The sequence below is a fragment of the Notamacropus eugenii genome, chromosome 6 (assembly GCF_028372415.1).
Source record: "Notamacropus eugenii isolate mMacEug1 chromosome 6, mMacEug1.pri_v2, whole genome shotgun sequence".
Taxonomy (NCBI): Eukaryota; Metazoa; Chordata; class Mammalia; order Diprotodontia; family Macropodidae; genus Notamacropus; species Notamacropus eugenii.
In genome coordinates this window covers 227630314-227654222 of record NC_092877.1, presented here as the reverse complement: position 1 = coordinate 227654222, position 23909 = coordinate 227630314, and the positions used below count along the sequence as shown (strand labels likewise).

Here is a 23909-nt window from a genome sequence, read left to right as displayed (position 1 = left end):
AGTCATCCGCCTCAGTCTCTCTTCCAGAGTCATCAAACCAGTGGCAAGACAAAAGTGATGGTCTGGGATACAATGGATGAGCTTGGCATCTCTGATGTCTGATCAAGTTCTAAGTGCTCCACGTTAGCCACTTTCATGGATGTTAGAATAAATGAAGAAAAGAGAATTTCTAAAGGTATACAGATGATGAGTCCATGATGCCTGCCTGAATTAATGTCAGTCTGACAGCACACATGTATGTGTGATCTCTGTGTACACACGTGTACACACACACACACACACACACTCAACAACTCTAGGTGAGACCCTTCCACTCCAAATGGTTAGTATTGAATGTACAAGTCAAGTGATGAAGGAGGGGAGTGGAGGAAGAGGAGAGAGAGACCACTCCAAAAAATATATTCTTTTCCTCCATCCCCAAAATTTTGGGTAAGCATGGGAAACAAGGAAAAGAGGCAGACGCTGTCTCTTTGGCTAAAATATAAACTCCCTGAATAGGGACTGTTTTCATTGTCACTCTGAATCCTTAGCACATAGCACAATAAGCATTTAATAAATTATTTTTGATTGACTCAGTACTAGCTTGACTCTGAAAATATCTCCTTCCATATATTCTGGTCACGCAAACTTAGAAATGGAATGGAGACCATGATGCAGAGGATGACGAGGCTAAAGATCAGGGATCACTAAGGTGATAACGAGATAAAACATCACCTTCACACTTGAAAATATATATTTTCTTTCTTTCTTTTTCCTTTTAGATACAGACCCTCCAACAACTGATAAAAACATGATGACATGTCATCATGCAACATTACCAGTTGCTGCAAGTGTCCTTTTCTAGATTGTTGGAGGGGGGGAAAAGATGGATAGTTTCCTAATTCCTTTCTGGGAGCAAACTTTTTTTTTACTTTTCTTTTTATTTATTTATTTATTTTAATGTTCTAAAATCACTACCATAAAATTTAGATTTTAACCTCTCCACACCTACCCCCCACCACTCCCCTCCCTCCCCAAGACGGCATACAATTCTATATAGGATCTACATATACTTTCCTTTTGAATACTTTTTCACTGTAGTCATGCTGTATAGACAAACTAAAATAAATGGAAGAAATCATATAACAAATCAAAACATAATACACACACACACACACACACAAACATACACACACACAAACATGATCTGCTACATTCTGCAAATGAATTCCATAGTTCTTTCTCTGAGTGTGGAAGGCATTTTGCCTTAGAAAACCATTGGGAATTTTTTTTTTTAAGTTCTTGCATTACTACGAAGTTCCAAGTCTACCAGAAAAAACTCTGGCACACTCTGGTCGTTGCTGTGCACAAAGTTCTCCTGGTTCTGCTCCTTTCGCTCAGCATCAGTTCATATAAGTCCTTCCAGGCCTCTCTGAAGTCTTCTTGTTCATCATTTCTTATGGCGCAATAGTACTCCATTACATTCATATACCATAATTTATTCAGCCATTCCCCAATTGATGGGCATCCCCTTGATTTCCAGTTTTTGGCAACTACAAAGAGAGCTACTATAAATATTTTTGTACATGTGGGACCCTTTCTCATTTTTATGATCTCTTGGGGAGCAAACTTTTTTAAGGGGAAAAAAATGGAATATGTCCACAAGTAAAAAGTCACATTTTTAACTTTTGGATTTCAAGGGAAAAAAAGAGGAAATACTCAATATAAACCACTAGCCTGAATTTAGAAGCAGTCTTGAAATCTCTTTTCCTGGACACTAAACCACAACAAGTCAGGGATTTCTGAGAATGTTTCAAAGAATGTAAAATGAACACCAAGCTCTCTAGACAACTAAATATATTTCCCTTCGTGCTATAAAAAGTTCTATTGTGTGGAGAACAGACTAGCCCACAGAATGATATGGCTTTGAGGAGTTTTGTTTTTTTTTTTAATTTCATTAAATGTAATTGTTTTTCAATTAATAAGTATCTGTTTTCTCCCTCCCACTTTACTTCTCAACCACTGAAAAAGAAGAAAAAGAAAACCTGTTTGCAATAAATGCATCATTAAGCCCAGCAAATTCCTACATTGGCCAACGTGACTTTTTCTATTGCAAATGCCAATATGCTGGATCAGTTTTTAAGCAACACCACAAAGGCTGTGAATAAATTGTCATTGAGAGGTAGATAAAGGGCTGCTTTAGAGTCCCAAAGATCTGAGTTTAAATCCTACCCTCTGATCCATACTAGCTGCATTACGTTAGAAGTTTTGACTTAGCTTCTCTTTATTCCAGAAAACTCTTTGGGCCTATAAAGTTAGAAAGGAGTTGTTGATCTGAATCTACAAAGGGTTTCCACACCAGGAATTCCTTACACAGGTGAAACCACAGGTTCAAGCAAGTTTGGAGACAGGAAGTTAAGAATCAGAGCAGCAGGCCTGGAGTCAGGAAGACCTGAGTTCAAATGTAGCCTCAAACACTTATTAGTTGTGTGACCCTGGGCAAGTCACTTAACCACATTTGCCTCAGTTTCCTCATCTGTAAAATGAGCCAGAATGGAAATGGAAATGGCAAGGCACTCCAGTATCCTTGCCAAGAAAAACTCTAAATGGGGTCACAAAGAGTTGCAAACACCTGAAAAAGACTGGACACAACAGCAGTAATTAACAAGCACCTATCAAGGGCCTAATGTGTTACTGAAACAAATACAAAAACAAGATGTATCTCTGTCTTCAGGAAACTTACATTTTACTGAAGTGATACATGTTCACAGATGAGTAAATATTAGATACATGTGTATGTATAGTATACATATATTACATATACATATGAAAATACAAAATAAATTTGGGAGAAGAGTAACAGGGAAAGGCATAAGGCTTTATTAAGCACTTATTACATCAGGCACTGTTTTAAGTACTTTACAAATATTATTTCACTTCATCCTCATCACAATTCTAGGAGGTAGGCACTATTATTGTTCCATTTTACAGCTGAGGAAACTGAAGCAAACAAGTTAAATGAATTGCCCAGGTTCACACAGGTAATGAATGTATGAAGCTGGATTTTAACTCGGATCTTCCTGACTCCTGACCCTGTACTCTCTATCCACTGTACCACCCAGCTACTTCAAAGAGGTGGAACAGAAAAGACCTCTTAAAAGGAGGTAGCATCTGCCTTGACTTTAAAGGGAACCAGGGGTTCCAAGATGTTGAGGTTAAGAGTCAGAACGTTTCAGGCATAGGGGACAATCTGTGCGTTAATCCAAAGTTTTTCTGGATTATAGAAAGATGGGAAAGTTCTGACCTTTCAGTCTGAAAAACAGGCTGGATCCAGAGTGTGAAGGGCTTTTAGAAGCCAACCAGAGGAGCTGTATATTATTCTAGAGTCCACTGACCCATCTTAAACAGAGAGCAATGACATAGTCAGACCTGTGCTTAAAGAATATCAATTTGGCAATTTTATGGAGGTATTAAAAATGTTTTCTTTAAAAAAAAATCAATTTGATGGGGCAAAAATTATTTTTTAAAATTTTACTTTAAAAAATTTTTTAAAATAAATTTGTTTCTTTTCAGTTTTCAACATTAACTTTCATAAAATTTTCAATTCCAAATTTTGCAAAAATGATTTTTTGAAAAAAATTATATCAACTTCAATTTCTAAAGTGAACACAATTTAAGTCAGCTAGGTGAAAAGCTATCAAGGTGATAGGACCTGGAACAAAGACACAAGGAAATTATCACTAATGATAACAATTAAGAATTAAACGAAATAGCAGCATGTTCAAATGAGCCACAACTCCTATAAGGAGCTGCTTGTAATTGTCAGCTGCATCCAACTGGGATGCAGTGAGAATGCTAATGAAGAAAGTCAGACAAGACAGAGCTAAGGATGGGAGAATTACTGTATGCTTTGTGCCATGGAGTCACATGAGGAAAAGAGCAGAGTGACACAGGGCTCTGAGTGTCTTCTGGCTATTATGAAAAGCAGGATGGGAGATCGAAAGTGCAGGGAAAGATAGGAAGCAGAAAGGGAAAGGATAAGGAAAGAGGAGAGTGGTAGTGAGAAAGATGAGATCACTAGGAAAGTATAGATTTGATCAGAGACCCTTCTTCACTGCCTACTAAATAAAGTATGTTTCCAATCTACTTAGCCAGATTTAGTTTATAATATCTCCCTTCATGTGCCCTACACTTTAACACCTAACACCATTCCTGAAACACACCCCTCATCTGACCACCTTCATGTCTGTGCTTTCCCTATCCCCACCTCTAGGGTTAAAATCCTTCCATTATCTTTCAGATGCCAATTCCAACGTACCATACTCTATGAAGCCCTGATCCCTTAGCCAAGAGATTCCTCCCTTTCATGCATTCTCACAGAGCTTTGTGCCTCTCAAATATTCTCAGTTGTGTGTTATTTTTACATTTTTTTCTCCCCTTACCTGACTGTAGGCTTCCTTAGGGCAAGAACCATGAACTACCTGCATAGGTCTCTCAAAAAAAAAGTTTATTAAATTTAATTATCGTATATGTCTGAAGCATGGCTAAATACAGATCGCACTGTAAGCTCTATTTCTCATTTTGGGGGAATGATAGAAGAGGAGAGGAATTGTAGAGTTGTAAGATTTATTCATTCCTGATCCAGACTTCACCATAGTATCTTTTCTTCTCCATAATTTGCTTCTTTTAATATTACAGCGTGATCCAAGGATTCTGGATGCTATATTGAGATTTGAGATTACCTCCAAACCAAGATTACCTGGGTGAAAAATTAGATCCATGGCAACTTTAAGCTAGGTGGAAAACCATTTAGCCAAATTCTCTTTAAGAAAACTATCATTTTGACTGAATTGACTGATCAGTTCAATTAAGCATTTTTTTTCCACACAGAACTGAGTGACAGGTTTAACTAGTAAATTAGATATAAGAGGAGAGAGCCAGTTGTGTTTGGCCTTGGAGAGAACAACCAGGAGCCATGGTCAAGCCACAAGGAGACAGGGTTAGATTTTGCATAAGGAAAAACTCTCTACCAATTTAGAGTTAGACAAAATTGGAATAGACTGCCTTTGGAGGTACTGGGATCCCCATCCCTAGAGAACTTTTAGAAGAATCTGCATGGCTTCTTGTGTGTTCCCTTGGAGAGGTGGGGTTCTTATTCAGAGATTTCTTCCAACTCTGAGATTGTGGGTATGTGTACATTTTGTTGTCTTTACTAATATCTCACAGAGAGGCAGGATGGTGTAATAGTTATGCTGTTAAGCTTAAAATCAAGAAGCTAACAGTGCAAATTCGGTCCAATTAGCAGTGTGACCCCAGGTGAAACATTTAACCTTCAGGAGTCTCAATCAATTCCCTAGGATTTGTCTACTAAGTCAAAGAAAGGTTGTTCTCTGAATAGGTAGAAGGATTTGAGTTCCCTTCCAGAATTTTCTCAAAGCTGATGAAGTCATAAATCCTTTGTGAATTCACATGTTCTGTGGTTTCTACTGAGTGGGATAGGTTTAGTGAAGACTTCTCAGATTGTAATTCTTCTCCCAGGGGTGAGGTAAGACCTAGAGGCTCAAGGTTACAATATTTTTAGAATAGAATAGTTCCATATAAGGATATAAAACTGTGTAGTGTATTAGGGTCTCAATGACTGGATAAAACTTACATAATTCCTCAATGTCTTCATTTCAAAAAGGATTGGTTAGATTTTGTGTCTAGAATGTAAGATCATATTCTCAGCTAATGAGGATAATGGTCAATGGGGGAGGAGGGACTTGCATTAGGGTCTATATAAACCACTGCCCTTTTCTTTGTCTTTGTCTTTCCTACTCCTACAGAATAGCCCCGCTTCTCGAGAATCGAATAAACACTTTTCTGTCATCACTCTGAGAGGCCTCTGAGTAATTGATTTATGTAGGGACCTGAGCCATCCCACACACTACCTTTGTAATATTTCTCATTACAAAGGTCTCCCCTGACATGGCTACTACTCTAGGTCAGGCCCTTATCACCTCATTCCTGGACTACTGCAATAGCCTGATGGTGGTCTCTCTGCCACAAACCCCTCCCCACTGTAGTCCAAAACACAAGTCTAACCATGTCACCAACCCCCCCCCCCATTCAATCAACTCCAGTGACCCCTCTCCCCACTTCTCCCAGCATCAAAGCCATTCATATGCAATGGAATACTATTGTGCTATAAGAAGTGATGGGCAGAAGTCACTGGTGACATCTGAAAGTGATTAAAGAACTGGAGAAGTTCTGTGGGACTAGAAAAGGAAATAACTATTCTTTTTAAAAGAACAGAGTAGGTAAGGTCTGTACAAACTACGGTTAAGTCAGTTTCATGATCATTGCTATCAAAATTCTTGAATTCTGCAAGTATGTAGAGATGATTTTTGAACATTTAGAAAGGAAGTGATAATTACTAAAAGACAGCATGGCTTCATCAAAATATTCTAATAGACTATCATGATTTCCTTTCTTGATGGAGTAACTAGAATGGTAGGTCAGAGTAAAGCAAAAAACATCATATATTTAGACATCAGCAAAGTATCTATCCTGGTGGACCAAATGTAAAGATGTAGTACCTTGGTGGATAGTACCCTTAGGGGACTGACTGGCTGAATAACCACAAAGAGTATTTATTAATAGATCTATGTCAATTTGGAAGGAAATTGCTAGGGGAACATCTTAGGGATGTTCTTGGTCATGTGTTAAACATTTTTTTATAAAAAAAAAAAAAGAATAAGTGATAAGCAGGCAGATTTTTAAAAAATTCAGAAAAACTTACATGAACTAATGCAAAGTGAAATGAGCAGAACCAGAAGAACACTGGACACTGTAACAGCAACACTGTATGATGACCAACTATGAATGACTTGGCTCTTCTCAGTAATACAGTGATTCAAGTCAATTCCAAAGGATTCATGATGGAAAATGCTATCCACATCCAGAAAAAGAACTGATGGAGTCTGAATGCAGATCAAAGCATACTATTTTCACTTTATTTTTTTTTTGTGGGTTTTCTCCCTCTTTTGATCTGTTTATTCCCTTACAACATGACTAATAGGGAAATGTTTTACATGATTGCACATATATAATCTACATCAAATTGTTTACTGTTTTAGGGAAGGGGAAGGAGAAGGAAGGAGGGAGAAAAATTTGGAACTCAGATTTTTTTAAATGAATATTTAAAATGCTCTAATTGGAAAAAATAAAATACAATTTTTAAACAAAGCCATTCCTAATTTAGCCCCTTCCTCCCTTTCCAGTCTTCTTACACATTACACCTCTCAGTCCAGGGATATTGGTCTCCTTACTGTGCATCACACACTCCACTCTACTTCCTAATGCTGGCCATATTCGCTGGCTGCCCACCAGGTCTGCAACGTTTTCTCTTCTCATCTCTACCTCTTGGTTTCCTTTCGCTGTTGCTTGTTAAGTCAGTTTTTAGTCATATCCAACTCTTCATAACCCCATTTAGCGTTTTCTTAGCAAAGATACTGGAGCAGTTTGCTATTTTCTTCTCCAGCTTATTTTACCGATGGGGCAAACAGGGTCCACTGACTTGCCCAGAGTCACACTGCTAGTAAGTGTCTGATTTGAACTAAGGAAGATAAGTCTTCCTGACTCCATGCCCGGCACTCTATCCATTGCACCTAAGTCTCTGTGAAACTCCCATCTTCTATAAGAAGTCTTTTCTAGTCCTTAACATTGGTGCCTTCTCTCTGTGACTAACCCCAATTTATCCTTTCTACATCCTGTCTGTCTCCCCCATGAGGCTGTAAGCTCCTTGAGAGTTGATTGCTTTGTCTGTGGTTTTGCTTCTTTTTTTGCTTATTTCCAGCACTTAGTAAATTGCACTTATTTAACCAACTTAATAAAAAGCACTTTAAAATGCTTTTTTTGGCCCTATGAAATCATAGTTTGACACTTCATGGATCAGTATTCTCAAGTCTTTCAAAATAGCCTTTTTTGGGGGTTATATATCATCCTTGTATAAATTATCCTCTCAATTCTCACTTCACTCTACATCAGTTCACGGAAGTTTTCCCAATTTCCACTGAAACGATATATTTTTTCTAATGTAATAATAACACATTAAATTCATATATCATAATTTCTTTAGCCATTTTCCAATTGATGAGCACTCGCTTAGTTATTAAATTTTTGCTACCATGAAAAGAGCTGCTATACATATTTTTGTACATATGACTTCTCTTTCTACCTTTTTGATGTCTTAGGGGAATATATCTAGTAGGGATGGTGCTAGGTCAACGAGTAAGTACCAGTCAAGGACATAGTTTCAAACTGCTTTCCAGAGAGGCTGGACCAATTCACTGCTTCACCAATAGTGCACTGGTGTGCCTCCAACCCTGCTTCTTACAAGCTATATGATCTTGGGCAAGTTATAGCATCTTAGACTTCTGTTTTCCTTCTGCAGGAACTGTTAGTAATAATACTCCTACCTCACACGATTTATAAGGATCAAATGAGATAATATGTAACAGTTTGTAACCATAAATATTATATAAATGTAAGCCATCATTATATGTAATCTCAGAGACCAAAACTCATTTTCCCTTTTAAATTGGTCTCCTCTTCCTTAGACGGTTTCAGCACTCAACATAAAATGGTGTGTTTATTTTGGAGGCAGAATTAGCTTTGGGGATATAACCAAGAAGCCAGCTGGTAGTGAAGGCATTCTGAAATGAGACTGTCTCTGTCTCTTTCCCAAAGACTTGATAAACCCTTCAAAAGAATCACTGTTTTACTAGTACATACAGAACAACTCTTATTACGTGAATGAATAAGCTCCAAAAAGAGTTTCTAAAGCCTCAGTACCTGATTCCAAGAAAAATTGGGAAGGAAACAATATCAGGTTACAGGGATATTTCAAACATGATTTCAATCTAGAAAGTTGATGCCAAACTATAACTTTCAACAGTCTTGGATCCACTCCACATATTGGCAACAAAGTATCATCTGTTGGCTTGAATGAGGCTTCTTGCTTCCTCTCCATAGTATTTCTTAACTTCAGGCTCTGCCCTCATTTTATGATATCCAGGTTACTCAACCTATCTCACTCATCTTACTAACTAAGATTCCTTGCCCATCTACCAAGAATTCAAGTTGAATCCTGAAACCCATTTTAAATCTCTTATACCTCAAAGTCCAAAGAATTTTGGACTTGTCACTAAAATCTATCATGTCTTCCCCAATTTTGATTGATGACACTACCATCTTTCCAGTTATCCAGACTTGAGAACTCAAAGTCATCTTTGCCTTTTCTTCTCCCTCAACCCCCCCCCCATAATCCAATCAATTGAGAAATCTTGCCAATTTCATCTTGATAACATCTCCAACATCCATCCCCTCCTCTCTCATTTGGGCTATTTCAACGGTATCCCTGCCTCCAGCACTTTTCCAATTAATCAATCATATATGAATGATTACTCCTAGAATATATATGTATATAGGTATAGATATATAAGATATAATATAATAAGAAGTAGTTAAATACAAGATAGCTTAGAAAGAGAAGGCATTAGCCATTGGGAAGCTTAGGGAAGGCTTTGTGGAGACATTGCTTAAGCAAAGTCTTAAAGAAAGAGAGGGTTCTGTGACCCAAGGGTGGAAAGCCAAACCAGGCATGGAAAAGGCCAGTGAAAAGGGACGGGGTAAGAGTGCTGCGTATGAGGAACAGAGAGAAGGCTAATTTGGATGGATCATAAGAATGAGGGAAATGAAATAATGCATAACGTTGGGGTCAGTTTAAAAAGGGCTTTCAAAGCCAAACAGAGGAGTCTATATTTTACCCAAAAGTCAATAGGAAGCCCCTGGAGCTTAACTGAATAGGGGAGGGATATGGTCTGATATGATAAAGCATTGGGTCTGGACTTAAGAAGACTGGATTTCAAATTCTACCTCATGTACTTAACTGGTTCTGGGTCTGGGAAAGTCACTTAACCTCTGTTTGTCTCAGTTTCCTCAAATGGAAATAATAATAGCACCCACCTCCCATGGCTGTTGTGAGGATCAAATAAGATGATATCGTAAAGCATTTAGCATAGTGCTTGGCATATAGGCTGTGTTGGTGTTATTATCTGTGCTTAAAGAAAATCATTTTGGCAACTTTGTGGAGGATGAAATGGAACCCAGAGAGACTTTGAGCAGGAAGACTAATTTGGAGACCATTGCAAATTAATCTATATGAGAAGTGATGAGAGTGAGCCTGAACTAAGGTGGGGCTTTGAGAGCAGAAAGAGATTGGAGATATAGTTGAGGAAAATCCTAAGATTTGGGAACTGACTGGATAGGTGCAGTGAGGGAAACTGAGGAGTGAAGAGGAATGTGTAAATTACAAACCTAGGAGATAGAAAGAATAGAGGTGCCTTTGACAAAAACGGGCAAGTGTGGAAGTCAATTCGTCAGCCAGTCAACAAGAATTTATTAAGCACCTACCAGGCATCCAACATTGTGCTAAGCACTAGGGATCAAAAGAAAAGATACTAATATATTGAACCTAGCTCTTTTCCTCATTTTTTTCTTTTTTGTGAACAAAGTTAATTATTTAAGTAACTTCATTGTCATAGATACCGATAACTTTTTAAAGAATTTCCTATATTTGTCCAGCAATGATTATCATTCCAATTTGAGAGATCAGTAAATAAAGACACAGAGCAGGCTTACACAGATCTGAAAGAAAATCAGAAAAGAATCAAACAACCCACCTCAGATACTTACAAGTCATGTGACCCTAAGTAGGTCACTCAAACTCTTTGTTCCTCAGTTTCCTCATCTGTAAGATGGGGACAAGTTTGTTCCCCAATCCCCTTCAACTCTAAACCTATGATTTAAACCATTCATATTTCCAGATTCTGCTAAGACAATCTCTCCCTTTATATTTATAAGGTATATAATTGGGACTTTCCAACAACTACACTTCTGCCATTCTTAATTAACTTTTCTGTCTCAATTTTTAAAGGCACAGAGATCTAAATATTCTCATTAGTGAAACACCAGTTAGTTAACAGATTTTCTGATTATGGACTTCACAACTTAAGTACAATATGGGAAAAACTGAAAAGAGTTCTGAGGAACACCTAGGAACACAAATCATTTGGGAAAATGAGATATTAAAAAAACAAGCTGTAGAAGGAATGTTTTACGGGTCTTTTCCGGTTCTAAAATATGCTTTTATATATCTGAAGAGAAAAGAAATGATGATGACATGTGGGCTAAGATGGTGTCCAAGGTGAAGATGCAGCTTTAGAAAAAAAGGCTGAAACTATAATGGATTTAAACTAGAGGACTGGAATTTAGGGAGGAGAGTTAAGCAGTCTAATGAGTTACCAAAGGAACTTGTGGGACCTTTTTCTCCTGAGGTTTTTTATAAACAGGATAGTTCTCATGTGTCTGGGGTGATGATATGACTCAGCCCCACCCTGTCTAAATATGCATTCTCAAGGCTCCCTTTTGCTCATCACTCCAACAAGAAGGTTGTGCACTGAAGACTTTTACGTGCTTCTTAATTGCCTATTAAGTTTCTAATAAATCTTTTATAAGCCTAGTTACATCTGCAGTGCCTCTACCTTAGGTAGCAAAAACACAAGGCAAGAATTGCACCTGATTAACATTATATAAAGGCAACAGTGCTTTGAGTCTTAGGCCCTAGGTTCAAATTGTAGCTGTACAATTATTATCTATATGACTTATCAACTTATTATCCATGTAACCTTGAGTGAGTCAAGTCACTTACCCTACACAGGAGATGGCTTTCTCATCTGTCAAATGAAGGGACTGGCCTGCTTTTCTAAGTTTCCCTTCCAGTTCTCCCAGACTACATTTTTCTTTTATGAGTACAAAGCATGGGTGATATAGAAGGGCACATGCCAGGGGTATGATGGCCTCCCTTCCTGCCCCATTATCACACAAAAATCCCCTCTTCAAAGGTGAGTAACAATTATTTACTGTATCTTACAGGAAAACCAAAGGCCAAAAGAAGCCATTTGACTGTTGCTAAATGACATTTATTGCTCTGTACCATCTGGGGATTAGACTCTGTATAAAATCCGCAACAATTTCTTTTCACATCTGTACCTCCATTATTTATGATCCAACTTTATAAAAATCATTCAAAATAAATATGAAGAATGCAACTTTATTTGCAACTGATTAAACCCACAAAAATGTCACTTGGGGGGAGAGGACAGCTAGCTGGTAAAGTGGATAGAGCACTGGACTTGGAATTGGAAGGTGAGTTCAAATCCAGCCTCAGACACTTACTAACTGCGTAATCCTGGACAAGTCACTTAATTCTGTTTGCTACAGTTTCCTCATCTGTAAAATGAGCTGGAGAAGAAAATGGCAAACCACTCCAGCATCTGTGCCAAGAAAACTCCGAATAGGGTCACAGAGTTAGACATGTACTTTTAGTATCTTGACAATTTTTTTTTACCAGAACTGAGATTTCACAACATAAGGAGCTCCCATGGAGGAAATTCCCTCTACTATTTACACACACACACACACATACACACACACACACACACACACACACACACACACACACACACACTTATTTATTTACTGATATGTTTCCTCCAATAGAATGTAAGTACCTAGCCAGCAGGAACTGTGTAGGGGCTTTTGGACCACTACTGGGAAGAGGGGGGTTAAAACAGTTTTATTCTTGTCTTTGAATTTTTAATTTAAATTTTTAATTTTTAATTCCAAGAGAAGTAATTGTTAAATGCCTACTATGTGTACATTGGGGCACATAATGCCTAGCACATAGTGAGTGCTTAGTGAATTGAATGTTCACTGATTTATCTACCTGTACCGATCAACAACGGTTAGTCAATTTACAGTCTTACAGAGTTGCCTGGGACACTAAAAAAAATTCATAGGATCATAGATTGAAGGTGGAGGGAACTTAAGAGGCCATGTAGTCCAACCTCTTCATTTTACAAATGAAGTAAACAAGGAGCGGAGACCTTAAGTGACTGACTTATAGGAGCCCAAGCCTTCTGACTCCAAAGCCAGTGTCTTTAGTTATATCACCATTTGACTTATACTTAACCTAACTCAATTTCATATTAGTCCATACTATAAGAAAACAGAGCACTTAGGGGGTATTTTATCCCACCTACTTTTTTTTATAGTGCTAAGGAAATAAATGTGTACCAGTGAATTTATCAAGGATACATCTTTATGGCAATATTGCATGGAAGGGAGATGGAAAGTCAGAAGTACAACTCTCCCCCAAGGATATAAGACACAGAGATTTTTAGACATTCCAAGAGAACAAAGATAAGCAATTAATACCATTAATAATTCGCAGAGAAAAACCAGATACAACCCAGACTGCAGTTTGTTGAGTCATTTTTCAGTCATGTTTGACTCTTCATGACCCCATTTGGGGTTTTCTTGGTGAAGATACTGGAGTGGTTTGCCATTTCCTTCTCCAGTTCATTTTACAGATGAGGAAACTGAGAAAACAGGATGAAGTGACTTGCCCAGGCTCACACAGCTAGTAAAGGTCTGAGTCCAGATTTGAACCTAGTTCCTCCTGACTTCAGGGTTAGCACTTTATTCACTGCATCACCTAAGTACCCTAGATTGCAATAGATTATCAATTATAGTAATCAATACAGTACCATCTCAGTAGCGCTGAAATCTGGAGTCAGAGCCTACCTGGGTGACTTTAGGAAGTTCCCATTACATCCCTGGGCCTCGGTTTTCTCATTTGCAAAACGAGGGGTTTGGACTAGATATCCTCTGAGGTCCCTTCCACCTTTTAAAAATCTCTGAGCCTATGATGATGGTATTTAGTCTTTTCCTTTGAAATTATTTATTTTCTCATTATTTAGAGTCTCCCTTTCAAGCTGACTTTTTTCTTTACTTCTCCCTCCTTCTCTCACTTAGAATTTCTCTCCTGTCCTCTAGTTCTTCCCCTTGCTTCTGGCCACCATCATGAATTCCCCATTCTCCCTCCACTCTATTCACATTACTTGAGTCAGGCTTATCACCAAGGTATCATTTATATGGTGGGAGCAAGTGAGAAAGGAGGAGGGAAATAGAGGGAATTCTAAGCCAACTGCGAACAAAGGCACTGGGCTGGTGGCCAAATTCACTGTCTTGTTTCATAACTTTATGCCCTATCCATCCTGTTCATTTAGCCTAGAGCTCCTTCTCCATCCAAGGACAAGATGCCCAGATGCCAGGATTGGGTGAAGCGGCAGAAGCATGAAAGAACATGAAAGAAAGTAGATGAGGAAAGCGACTGGTTGCAGTGTCCAGGAAGTCCCACAAGGTTTGAGCTGCCTTGAACTGGGAGCCCAATTATAGGAATTTGATATCAGATGCTGTCTACTGATCAGGAAATGCTAATAACTACAGCCTACACTCAGAAAGAGTGAGTCAGTCAATAACCACTTATTAACTACATGTGTCAGGCACTGTGCTAGGATACAAAAAGAGGCAAACGATATTTCCTGCCCTCGAGAGCTTACAATTTAACGAGGGAAAGAAGAAGCAAGCAAGTTATATACAGGATACAGAGGGGTATGGGGTAGTAAAAGAAAGAGAAAGCACTAGAATTAAGGTAAAGATTTTCTGTAAAAGATGAAGTTTTAGCTGAGACTTACAGGAAGACAGGGAAGCAAGCAGATGGAGATAAGGAGAGAGGGTATTCCAGGCAAGGGGAATGGACAGTAAAAATCCATGGAGTTTAGAGATGGAGGTGGAGTGTCTTGTTTGTGGAACAGCAAAGAGGCTGAGAAGTAAGGTATTAAAAGACTGGAAAGGTAGGAAGTGGCTCAGTTTTAAAGAGCTTTGAATGTCAAACAGGATTTTGTAGTTGATCTTAGAGGTGACAGAGAGCCATTGGAGTTTATTGAGTAGGGTGGAGTGACATGGTTAGAACTGCATTTTGGAAGAAGAAAACCCAGAAAATCAACTCCATATAGACTGAGCTGGCAATCCAGAGCCAGGGCCTGGAAACTATCCAGCTCCAAGGGGATACAAAACATTTCTATGCTAGAACACTTGAGGAATGCTAAGAAGAGATGGAGAAATGACTGACAGTTTCCTTATTCTATCCACTCACATGATAGAAGGAATAGATTTCCTACCTACTTTTATATTTTCCCTGGCAAGTTTTTTTTTCTTTAGCTACAACCAAGGGTAGTGTAAAAGAACCCGTTCTTTTGTGTTTGAGGGAAGAAAATGATCCTAGTTTTTAATTCTCTTTAGTTATTTCTAGTTTTACATCTTAACTAAATACTTTGCTATTAGATTTGTGGTTCCTGAATGCTGTATAGTGACATGTATGATAGTGACAGAGGTTCACTCCAAGAACTTCCCTGATTACCCCAAATTACCACCTGTAACCTGCCAAAGCAGCAAAGAGCCAGAAAGTAAGAATATAAGGTAAGCCCAAATCACAGAAAGCATCGTGCATTTTAGGTTGATTACACACAAACAGGTATTACTAAAGTGTTCTGTTAGCCACCCTTTGGACACTGCTCTTATGGAGAAAATGTGTTTTTAGTCCCAAACAAATGACTTTCAGTGAATTTATAAGTTGGGAACTACTTGTATTCTGATATCCCTTGATATCCTGACTCCCACCACCACCATCAAGAACCTTTCTTTAGAATATTCCTCTGATGTTACTCACCCACAAAGTAGTTTTTTAGTTAACTTTGGAGGTGAGCCCAGAAGTAGAATGGAAAAGTTTCACCATTAACCTCTTCCTCATACTGTCACAAGGCTGGGAGTACATAATACCTACTACATATTTCTATGCCTATAAATTTATCTTTCAGTCCAATGAACTTTACAAATTGTTCTAAAGATTTGTTACTCTCAAAAACACCTGCAAACTTTACTGATGGCTGAAACGTAGCCACTGTTTACGCAAAAACTATTTAAGTTTTGGGAAAGGAGGAAGAAAATACTATGTACCAACTGCAAGCATAGGAGGAAAATGGGAGTTTTACATTAAAAGTACTATGTGAAATCACAAGTATTATTAGAAGAACTTAACTTCAATAAAGGTATACTTTGAATTTTAAAAATGAGTCTTATACGTGGGACAGAGGTGGGGAGGGGAGAAGAAAGAGGTGTTGGTCTAGACTTGTCATTTCATCAACATCCGTGTGAAAATTCTCTTCCAATGATGCAGTTCACCATTTCATCTGAAACTTACGGTCTTAGAGAATCATCTAGCCCACTGAGTGGTTAATGACTTGGCCATGGTCATGTAGCTAGCGTGTGTCAGGATTTAAACCGAGGTCTTTCTGACTATCTACTATACTCTGCTACCTATCAAGTATCCCTTTAAATTTCTCTCAAGATCATATAAAGTTCGAGAGATACAATATCTGTCTTCATCATCAAATCCTATGAATCCCTGGGCAGCCAGCTCAAAGTGTTAGAAACTGAAAACTGGCTGACACTGCGTTACCCAGGGCAAGTCACTTAATTTCTGTCAGCCTCAGTTTCCTCAACTGTAAAATGGGGATAAGAAAAGCAAATACCTCCTAGGGTTGTTGTGAGGATCAACTGAGACAAAATCTGTAAAGCACAGTGCTTGGTACACAATAGATACTTCAAAAAAATTTTTTCCCCTTCATTCCTTTCTAAAAATTAACATCATTACAACAAACGGCTGGTTATGACGATGCTTACATATAAGAATCATTGAAAAAGAGATAAGGTGAATCCTACCAGTTCTCTTTTACTTAGTCAGATTCAGAAACTTTTCAAAACATCTTGATGCTAAATTTAATGCATTAAAAATTAGTAAGAGGATCTGACCTGCTTACGGGTCTTTACTTTACTAAGCTTACTGCTTAAAATAGTTTCCGTTACTCTTATTGTTTATTAACCATCTTATCTTTCCAACTTCTAAGACAACAAAGGCTACTTGTTATCTGATAAGAGAGAAAAACCTCTTGCCACATAACTGTATCTATCTCTTTATTCTGCAAGGGATTCACTGTTGTGAGGAAAGCCTCTTCCCAGGCTGATGCCCCATCTTTATGTTTTATAATGACAAAAATACTGAATTTGATGTAGTAGGCTAGTTAGCAACAAAAGTAGTCAGTTACAAGCTACTGCAGTGTTGTCAGGCTATGTTCTGGTCATCTAAAAGAAAGAAAACTCTTTAAAAAGTCAGATGTGCAATGATAAATGAACTATTATAATGCAGCTGTCTGCCTTGTATACCCCTGGACAAAAATATTTCTAAACATCTGGAGAATCACTGTCAAAGGATTTTTTTCCAGGATATTCTCAAGGGGACCTAAACCACACAACTTCCTCCAAAAAGTCCAAAGCAACATGAGGAGAGCTTTTTACCAGCTGAGGACTGACTATAAAGCTATACCGTCTTGCACTTTCCAACTAGAAAACAAACCAGTGTTGTCATACAATGGGGCAGATAAGAACCAATGATTTTCTAAAAAATACACCAGGGAGGAAAAGAAAAAAAACTCTGTGGCATTTCACTGATTTTTCCAACTTTGGCATTAGTACTCAGTTCATGGTTTTAAGGGAGAAATTTTTCACCTTGCGCGCGTGTGTGTGTGTGTGTGTGTGTGTGTGTCTTTGGCAGTCTATTGAAGCCCAGAGACCTCTTCTCAAAATAATGCTTTTAAATGCATCAAATAAAACACATGGAATTACAAGTGAAAACAATTTTACCGAAATGAAATTATCAAAATATTTTTTAAACAAAATCATGGATCCCCAGGTTAAGAATCCCTGTTTTATAAGCAGAATAAGGTAATACAGTGTCTCACGTCATGGGAAAAGAGAAGCAATTATAATAAAATTTTATTTGTTGGTGAAAGGAATATTTAAGTTCAGGTTCTTAACTACAGGCTTAGTTTAATTGCAAATTAGCTAAAATGGTACCTAAACACTTTATGACAATAGCTGTTGAGCCCACAACATTTTTAATCACTATATAAAATCACTAACTGCTAGTTTAACAATCCCTGTAGAAGACATCTGAAAAGCTCAATTGTCTCCACTGGAGTGTGGGTTTTTGCAGCTTGCTTAAAAAAATTATGTGCCTTTTATTGTACTAAAGAAATTCCAGCAGAAGCACAGCCTACTCATTGATAACAACAACTCAACTATTTTTCACATTCCATACTCAGAAAGTCCCTTGAAGTGGTTCACGTCTTCCTAACTACAAAAGGCTTGGCTGATGAAGTCAAATGAAACTTTATTCTGGGGTGGCAGAGGGGTTAGTCTCCTCCGGAATTATCTAAATGAAATGAATGAGACAGAATGCCCCTCCACAACCCTGCTCTTCCAGACATCAGAAGCTCTGAAAAATGCTTTACGTTAATGTTTTCTGGTTGCTCTGAGAGAGAGAAAAATAAATAAACCCTTAATGGATAAGCATGAACTCTTGGAAAAAGACACCCTCCTTCCATTCCCTCTTCAAGCCCAAGACAATTGCAACCCCACAGACCCAAGTTTGGGGAGGTTTAAATTTAGAAAGGCAGCAGCAGCCAGGTGGGACTCCTGTCCTGAACAATGTCTAATTGTTCTTGGACAAAGCAGTCTCCTGGAAATGAAGTCACCCACAAAAACTGTAAACCTTTCTGGGACTAGGGAAGAAGAATCCTAAATCCAGAGATGCAAGAGCGTATTGGTTAACAAGTGAGCAAACACACTGATATCCAACTCGGTAACAAAATGCTGAAGTTTCTTGGAAGGACCTAGAGCCCTCCGTGGAGGAAAGGAAATCAAGCTGTCACTTTAAGATTCTCTTACCGGCACTTCTACTGGTGTTTCCATCTCCACTTCGCCCTGGGGTGCATCCTTATACTGGAGAGGGGATTCGATCACAAGCTCTTTTTTGGCATTCCTATAATTTGTCCTCGCCTGCATCCTCAGCTGAAAACCCACTTCAGAATGACCGTAAGAGCAACCCGTCCTGAATCCCTGGACATTCAAATGAAGGGCATGCCAGTCATCCAACCCCAGGAAAGGACAAGCTTCCTCTTTCTCCCCCAAGGCACAAGTGGTCACACATACACACTGGGCTAATTCAGCTACCAAAGCTGTAATCTGCAAAGCCTGTTGTGGTGGGAATGCATGACAGAGGAAGGCCGGCCTCCAAGGGGTGTACTATTCCTCTGGAAATGGGAGGAACCCACTTTCATGCCAAATGAAAACAAACCAAAAAAAAAAAAAAGATACAATACACAGTGTGCTGCTTCTCTGATAAAGACATGCCTTACTGCCTCATTCTACAAATGCTCGTGAGCTAAAAGCAATTTCCATACAATGTAGGCAAAATTAAATTACTGACAAGAATCTCAGGATAGAGCACAAAACTTTTCATAATTCTGATACACTCTAAAGACTGAAAATGAGAGACTTTCAAGTTGATCTGACATATTTATTTTCTACTTAGTAGTAATAATGGTTAGCATTTCTAGAACTCTAAGATTCGCCAAGTCCTTTACATGTTATCTCAATTTGATAATCGTATGGGATTTGCTTCACTCTGTAAGTCATCATGGCTAAACAAGTGCCTAGCTAATAGGCAAAGCAGGCAAGAAATTATTGGCTGTTTCTACATCAGTCCCCAAAGCTAAGTGTTTATTGGTTTAAGTAAAGAGTTTTTTTCCCCCTTGATTACAGATTCTTATTAAAAAGCCATTTGTATTTCATAACACTGATGAAACTAAAACTCATTTACATTTCATACCAGGAAGTCCATCAAGTGTTTTCATGTGGCAATTCCTTTGATGAAAGTCAATGGCCTTTATCAAGTTAAAACAAGCCTCAGTCAATTAAGGATTCATGGAACACCTATTACGTGCCCAGCACTTTGTCAGGTACTTTAGAGGGAAAAATCCAAGACAACCCAAGCCTAAAAGGAATCAACAATCTATCTGTGAAGATAAAACTAAATCCAATGAAATAACCAGTAAGCAATGCAAGACAATATATAATTAAGTGCTAAATAGAGAATACAGAGAGAGATACAAAAGCACACCAATGAAAGAGGTCATTATTACTTCCTGATGTGGTTAATATACATGTGCACAAACACACTTAAATCTACCATTACGTTTTTATTATTTCCTAACAACAACTCCAGAAGTAATTTAAGAATATGATCTCATTTTACAGGTGAGAAAATCAAGGCACAGAGAGTGTGTTAAATGATTTAACAGAAGTCATAAGGAGAAGTGTTAAAGGTGTGATTAAATTCTGCAATGCTTCTCCAAATGAGCCACTATGCCTCATTCCATGTACGTGTGTGTGTGTTGACCATTCCGTGTCAGCAATCTGAATGAGTCAGTCACTTCTCACAGTAGGAACACTATTACCTAGGTGTGGACACTGAAATTTTGTTTATACTGTTTTATAATGTAAGTTATCCAACAGCTTCCCTTCCACAAGCACAACTGTTGATTTTGTAACAAAAATAATGAAGTTTTTATATTTAATTCATTACTTTAGAGATTCTTTATTTCAGTGGCACTGATACTTTCTGATAGAAAACCCAACCTTGAGTAATATTCTTTAAGTCTAAAAATGTTCACCTCCTAGTGGCAGCCTTACTCCTGGATGCTCTCCAGACTTAGCTAGAAATGCTTCTCAGACAAGATCAGAGTCAAATACTTTCCAGCTTGGTAGAATATGCTGGAAATTACTACAGTTCCACTGACAATCTTCAAGAAGTGCGGGTCATAAAGATCAAAAAAAGAGGAAAGCTTTTTAGCAATTCTTTTTGTAGTGGCAAAAAAAAAAAGCAAAAAACCCCCAAAAAAACCAACAACCAAAAGACCCAGGAAATCAAATAGGGAATGATCTGAACAAATTATGGGATGTGAATCGTAATGGAATACTATTGTTTTAGAATGACAAATGGATGCTTTCTGATACACCTGAGAATACTCATATGCATCAACACTAAGTGAAGTGAGACCAATTTATACAGTACTGACATCAAAAAATTTTGAAAGACTTAAAAATTCTGATCAACACAATGGCCCACCATGATTCTGGTGGCTGGATAATGGAACATGTTACCTAGCTCCTGATGGAGAGCTGATGGTCTTAAGATGAAGAAAAGGACATCCATCAGCTCTCTGCCATGAAGAGGAGGTATGTTTTATTATCCCGTCACTGGGATCTTCTTGGTTTTTCATTACTGAAGATTCACCTTTTTTCTGGTGATCTTTTCTTCTCCATCACTGGATTCATTATGTTTACAGTTTGCTTGATTGGGCTTTCTTCACTATATCAATTTGTACGCAGTCTGGGTTTTTCTGAATTCTCCCTAATAATAATAATACTAAATATTAATTTTATAATAGTATTCCATGACATTCACCTAACATAGTCTTTTCAGCTATTCCCCAATATAAAAGATACCTAAATGCCCATTAATTGGATAATAGATGAACAAGCTGTGGTATATGCATGTAATGGCATATAAGAAATGATGAGCAGAAAAACCTGGAAAGACTTATATGAACTGATGCTGAGTGAAGTGAGCAGAACCGGGAGAACACTGTACACAGTAACAGCCACATTGTTTGTTGACTGACTTAGATAGATTTAGCTCTTCCCAGCAATGCAAGGACCTAAAACAGTTCTAAAAGACTCATGATCCATCCACACCCAGAAAAAGAAATATGGAGTCTAAATGGAGATTGAAGCAGACTATTTGCTCTTTTTTTGTGGTTTTGCTTTTTCTTTCTCGTGGTTCCTCCCATTCAGTCTAGATTACCCTGGATGGGGTGATAAGAGTATAGATAAGTCTCTATAATTAAGACCCTTATTAGAATAAGCTCACCTCTCATTATAATGTTCATTTTCTCATTACTTGCTAACCAATCAGAGTTGATTGCCACCTTCAGGAACACTGGCTCTTCCAAAAGCATATAAGCATTGAATGGGTTCCAGAAGGTATCTTTGACTTTCAAGAGTGAAACTGACTCTTTTATTAATTATTGCTAGCATGATTAATAAAATGATTAATTACCCAGGAACTATATCTCTCAAACTTTTTATGTCACACCACTAAGATTATAAAGAAATAAAAGATAAAAAGAAAAATATTATCTACATACATATGTATACACATACACCACAGACATAGATGTTCATATATATGCATATTCAAACCACTGATGTAGAGCAAAGAACCATGAGAACTCTATATTCATATATACACAGACTTGTGTGACATGTATATGAATACACACACCTAAAATACAAGTTACAATCAGGTAAATTAAAACATCATTAAGAGTTTGATTCAAACTAATTAAAATGCTTGATATTCATTCCAGAGAAGAGACAATGAAACATACTTCCTTTGCAGTAGAAAGGGTCAAACTACAGATGGGGAACTGCATCCTCTGAGGGTCACTCTATTGGCTGGTTTTGCTTTACTGGATTTTTTTGTGACAAAGAGGGGTCCTATGTGGAGGAGGTGGGCATAGATACACAGAAAATGTCTGTGCTGCAGAAAACCAAGAATATCAGTAAAACTTATAAAACGTGTGGAAAGAAGGTAGTCTATACCCCTAAAGGGTTCAGTTTATGCCCTCCTAAATTTGGGGAGCGGAAGAAAGGTGGCCCTCAGAAAAAGAGGGCCATGGTGGGACAGTCTAAGGCCAAGTGATAAGGGTAGGGGGAAAGACTTAGCTTAAAAAGGCCAAGATCTCCCACTGCACCTAGGGCCATCTCCAGGCGTCTTGACTTATGTCTTGTCACTGGACTCCAACGACTTTGGAAGACAGAGTGAGGCCGATGTCTTTGCACAGCCCTGCCTCTCTCAAATTCAATTCATAAGAAAAAAATCACCCTCCTGATATCATTCGAGAACAAAGAACAAACCACAAAAAAACAAGATGGAGGCAGGTTTGTGAAGAGGAATGTCAATGGGAAGGAACTACACGTGCCAGGTGAAATCTGGTTAAGCCATTATTTTGTTCATGATTACAGCTCTGAATTCTCTCCCACATCCACATCTATATTAATATTCCAAAGACTCTGTTATAAAAAAATGTGGTGGGAGAGAGGAAAATATCAATTTCCTTGAGGTTAAACTATCTCATGGACATTCTAGAAACAAGTGTTACTGAAAACTTAGAGGAAACTTTAAAGATGCCCACTGAGGAAGTGGAATACCACCTAACCAGACGCATTTAGCCTTAAGCTAGGCTCCTCATCATGAAGTAAAAGGCAGTTCTGTCAGAAGCTATACCAAGTTTAAGAGCTATTCAACCACCTACTAAGTCAGCTACTACTAGGAAACTGTTTTGTGACAGCAGCCGGATGACCATTTAATCTTTCTAAGTCTACTTGTCCGTATTTGAATAATAAGAATGACGGCTTGCAAAGCACTTTACAGATCTCATCTTATCTTCATAACTGTGGGAGGTAGGAGTTTTTATTATCCTCATTTTACAAATGGGATAATAACTGTAAAGCTCTAGCATAATGCCTGGCAAATAACAAGCACTGTATAAACATTGGTTATCATTAGCTAGTAATAATAATAAATAGCTAACATTTATATAGCCCTTACTGTGTGCCAGGCACCATGCTAAGTGCTTTACCTTATTTGATCTTCACTAAAATTCTGCAATTATTATCCCCATTTTACAGATGAAGAAATTAAGGCAAACAGAGGTTAAGTGACTTGTCCAGGGTCACACAGCTAGTAAGTATCTGGGCTCAGGTCTTCCTGACTCCAGACTGAGTGCTCTATCCACTGAACCACCTAGAGGCTTCCCTGTACCACCGAGCTGCCTCTAAATCAGGCAATATTGATTTAGCACTTTCTATCTATCATAAGGCATGCTTATGGAGCTGCATAAATACAAAATAAAAGGGGCACATTAACCCTGCCAAAAAGCTACTCCCACACACCTAAT

At 38.1% G+C, this 23909-nt stretch overlaps 1 protein-coding gene across 14 annotated transcripts in view; it reads right to left on the bottom strand.

Annotated features, from left to right (window-relative positions):
- DOCK9 (dedicator of cytokinesis 9) overlaps nucleotides 1-23909 on the bottom strand; it is a 352890-nt gene that overhangs the window by 197744 nt on the left and 131237 nt on the right. For 5 of the 14 annotated variants that reach the window (XM_072622056.1, XM_072622064.1, XM_072622060.1 and 2 more), the window contains exon 1: nucleotides 18772-19094. The exons of the other annotated variants lie outside the window; for them this stretch is intronic. In XM_072622056.1, the coding sequence (XP_072478157.1) occupies nucleotides 18772-18888 (117 nt within the window). In that variant the 5' untranslated portion in view covers nucleotides 18889-19094. Of the gene's footprint in view, nucleotides 1-18771; nucleotides 19095-23909 lie in introns of those variants that run through there. 14 annotated transcript variants of the gene reach the window in all.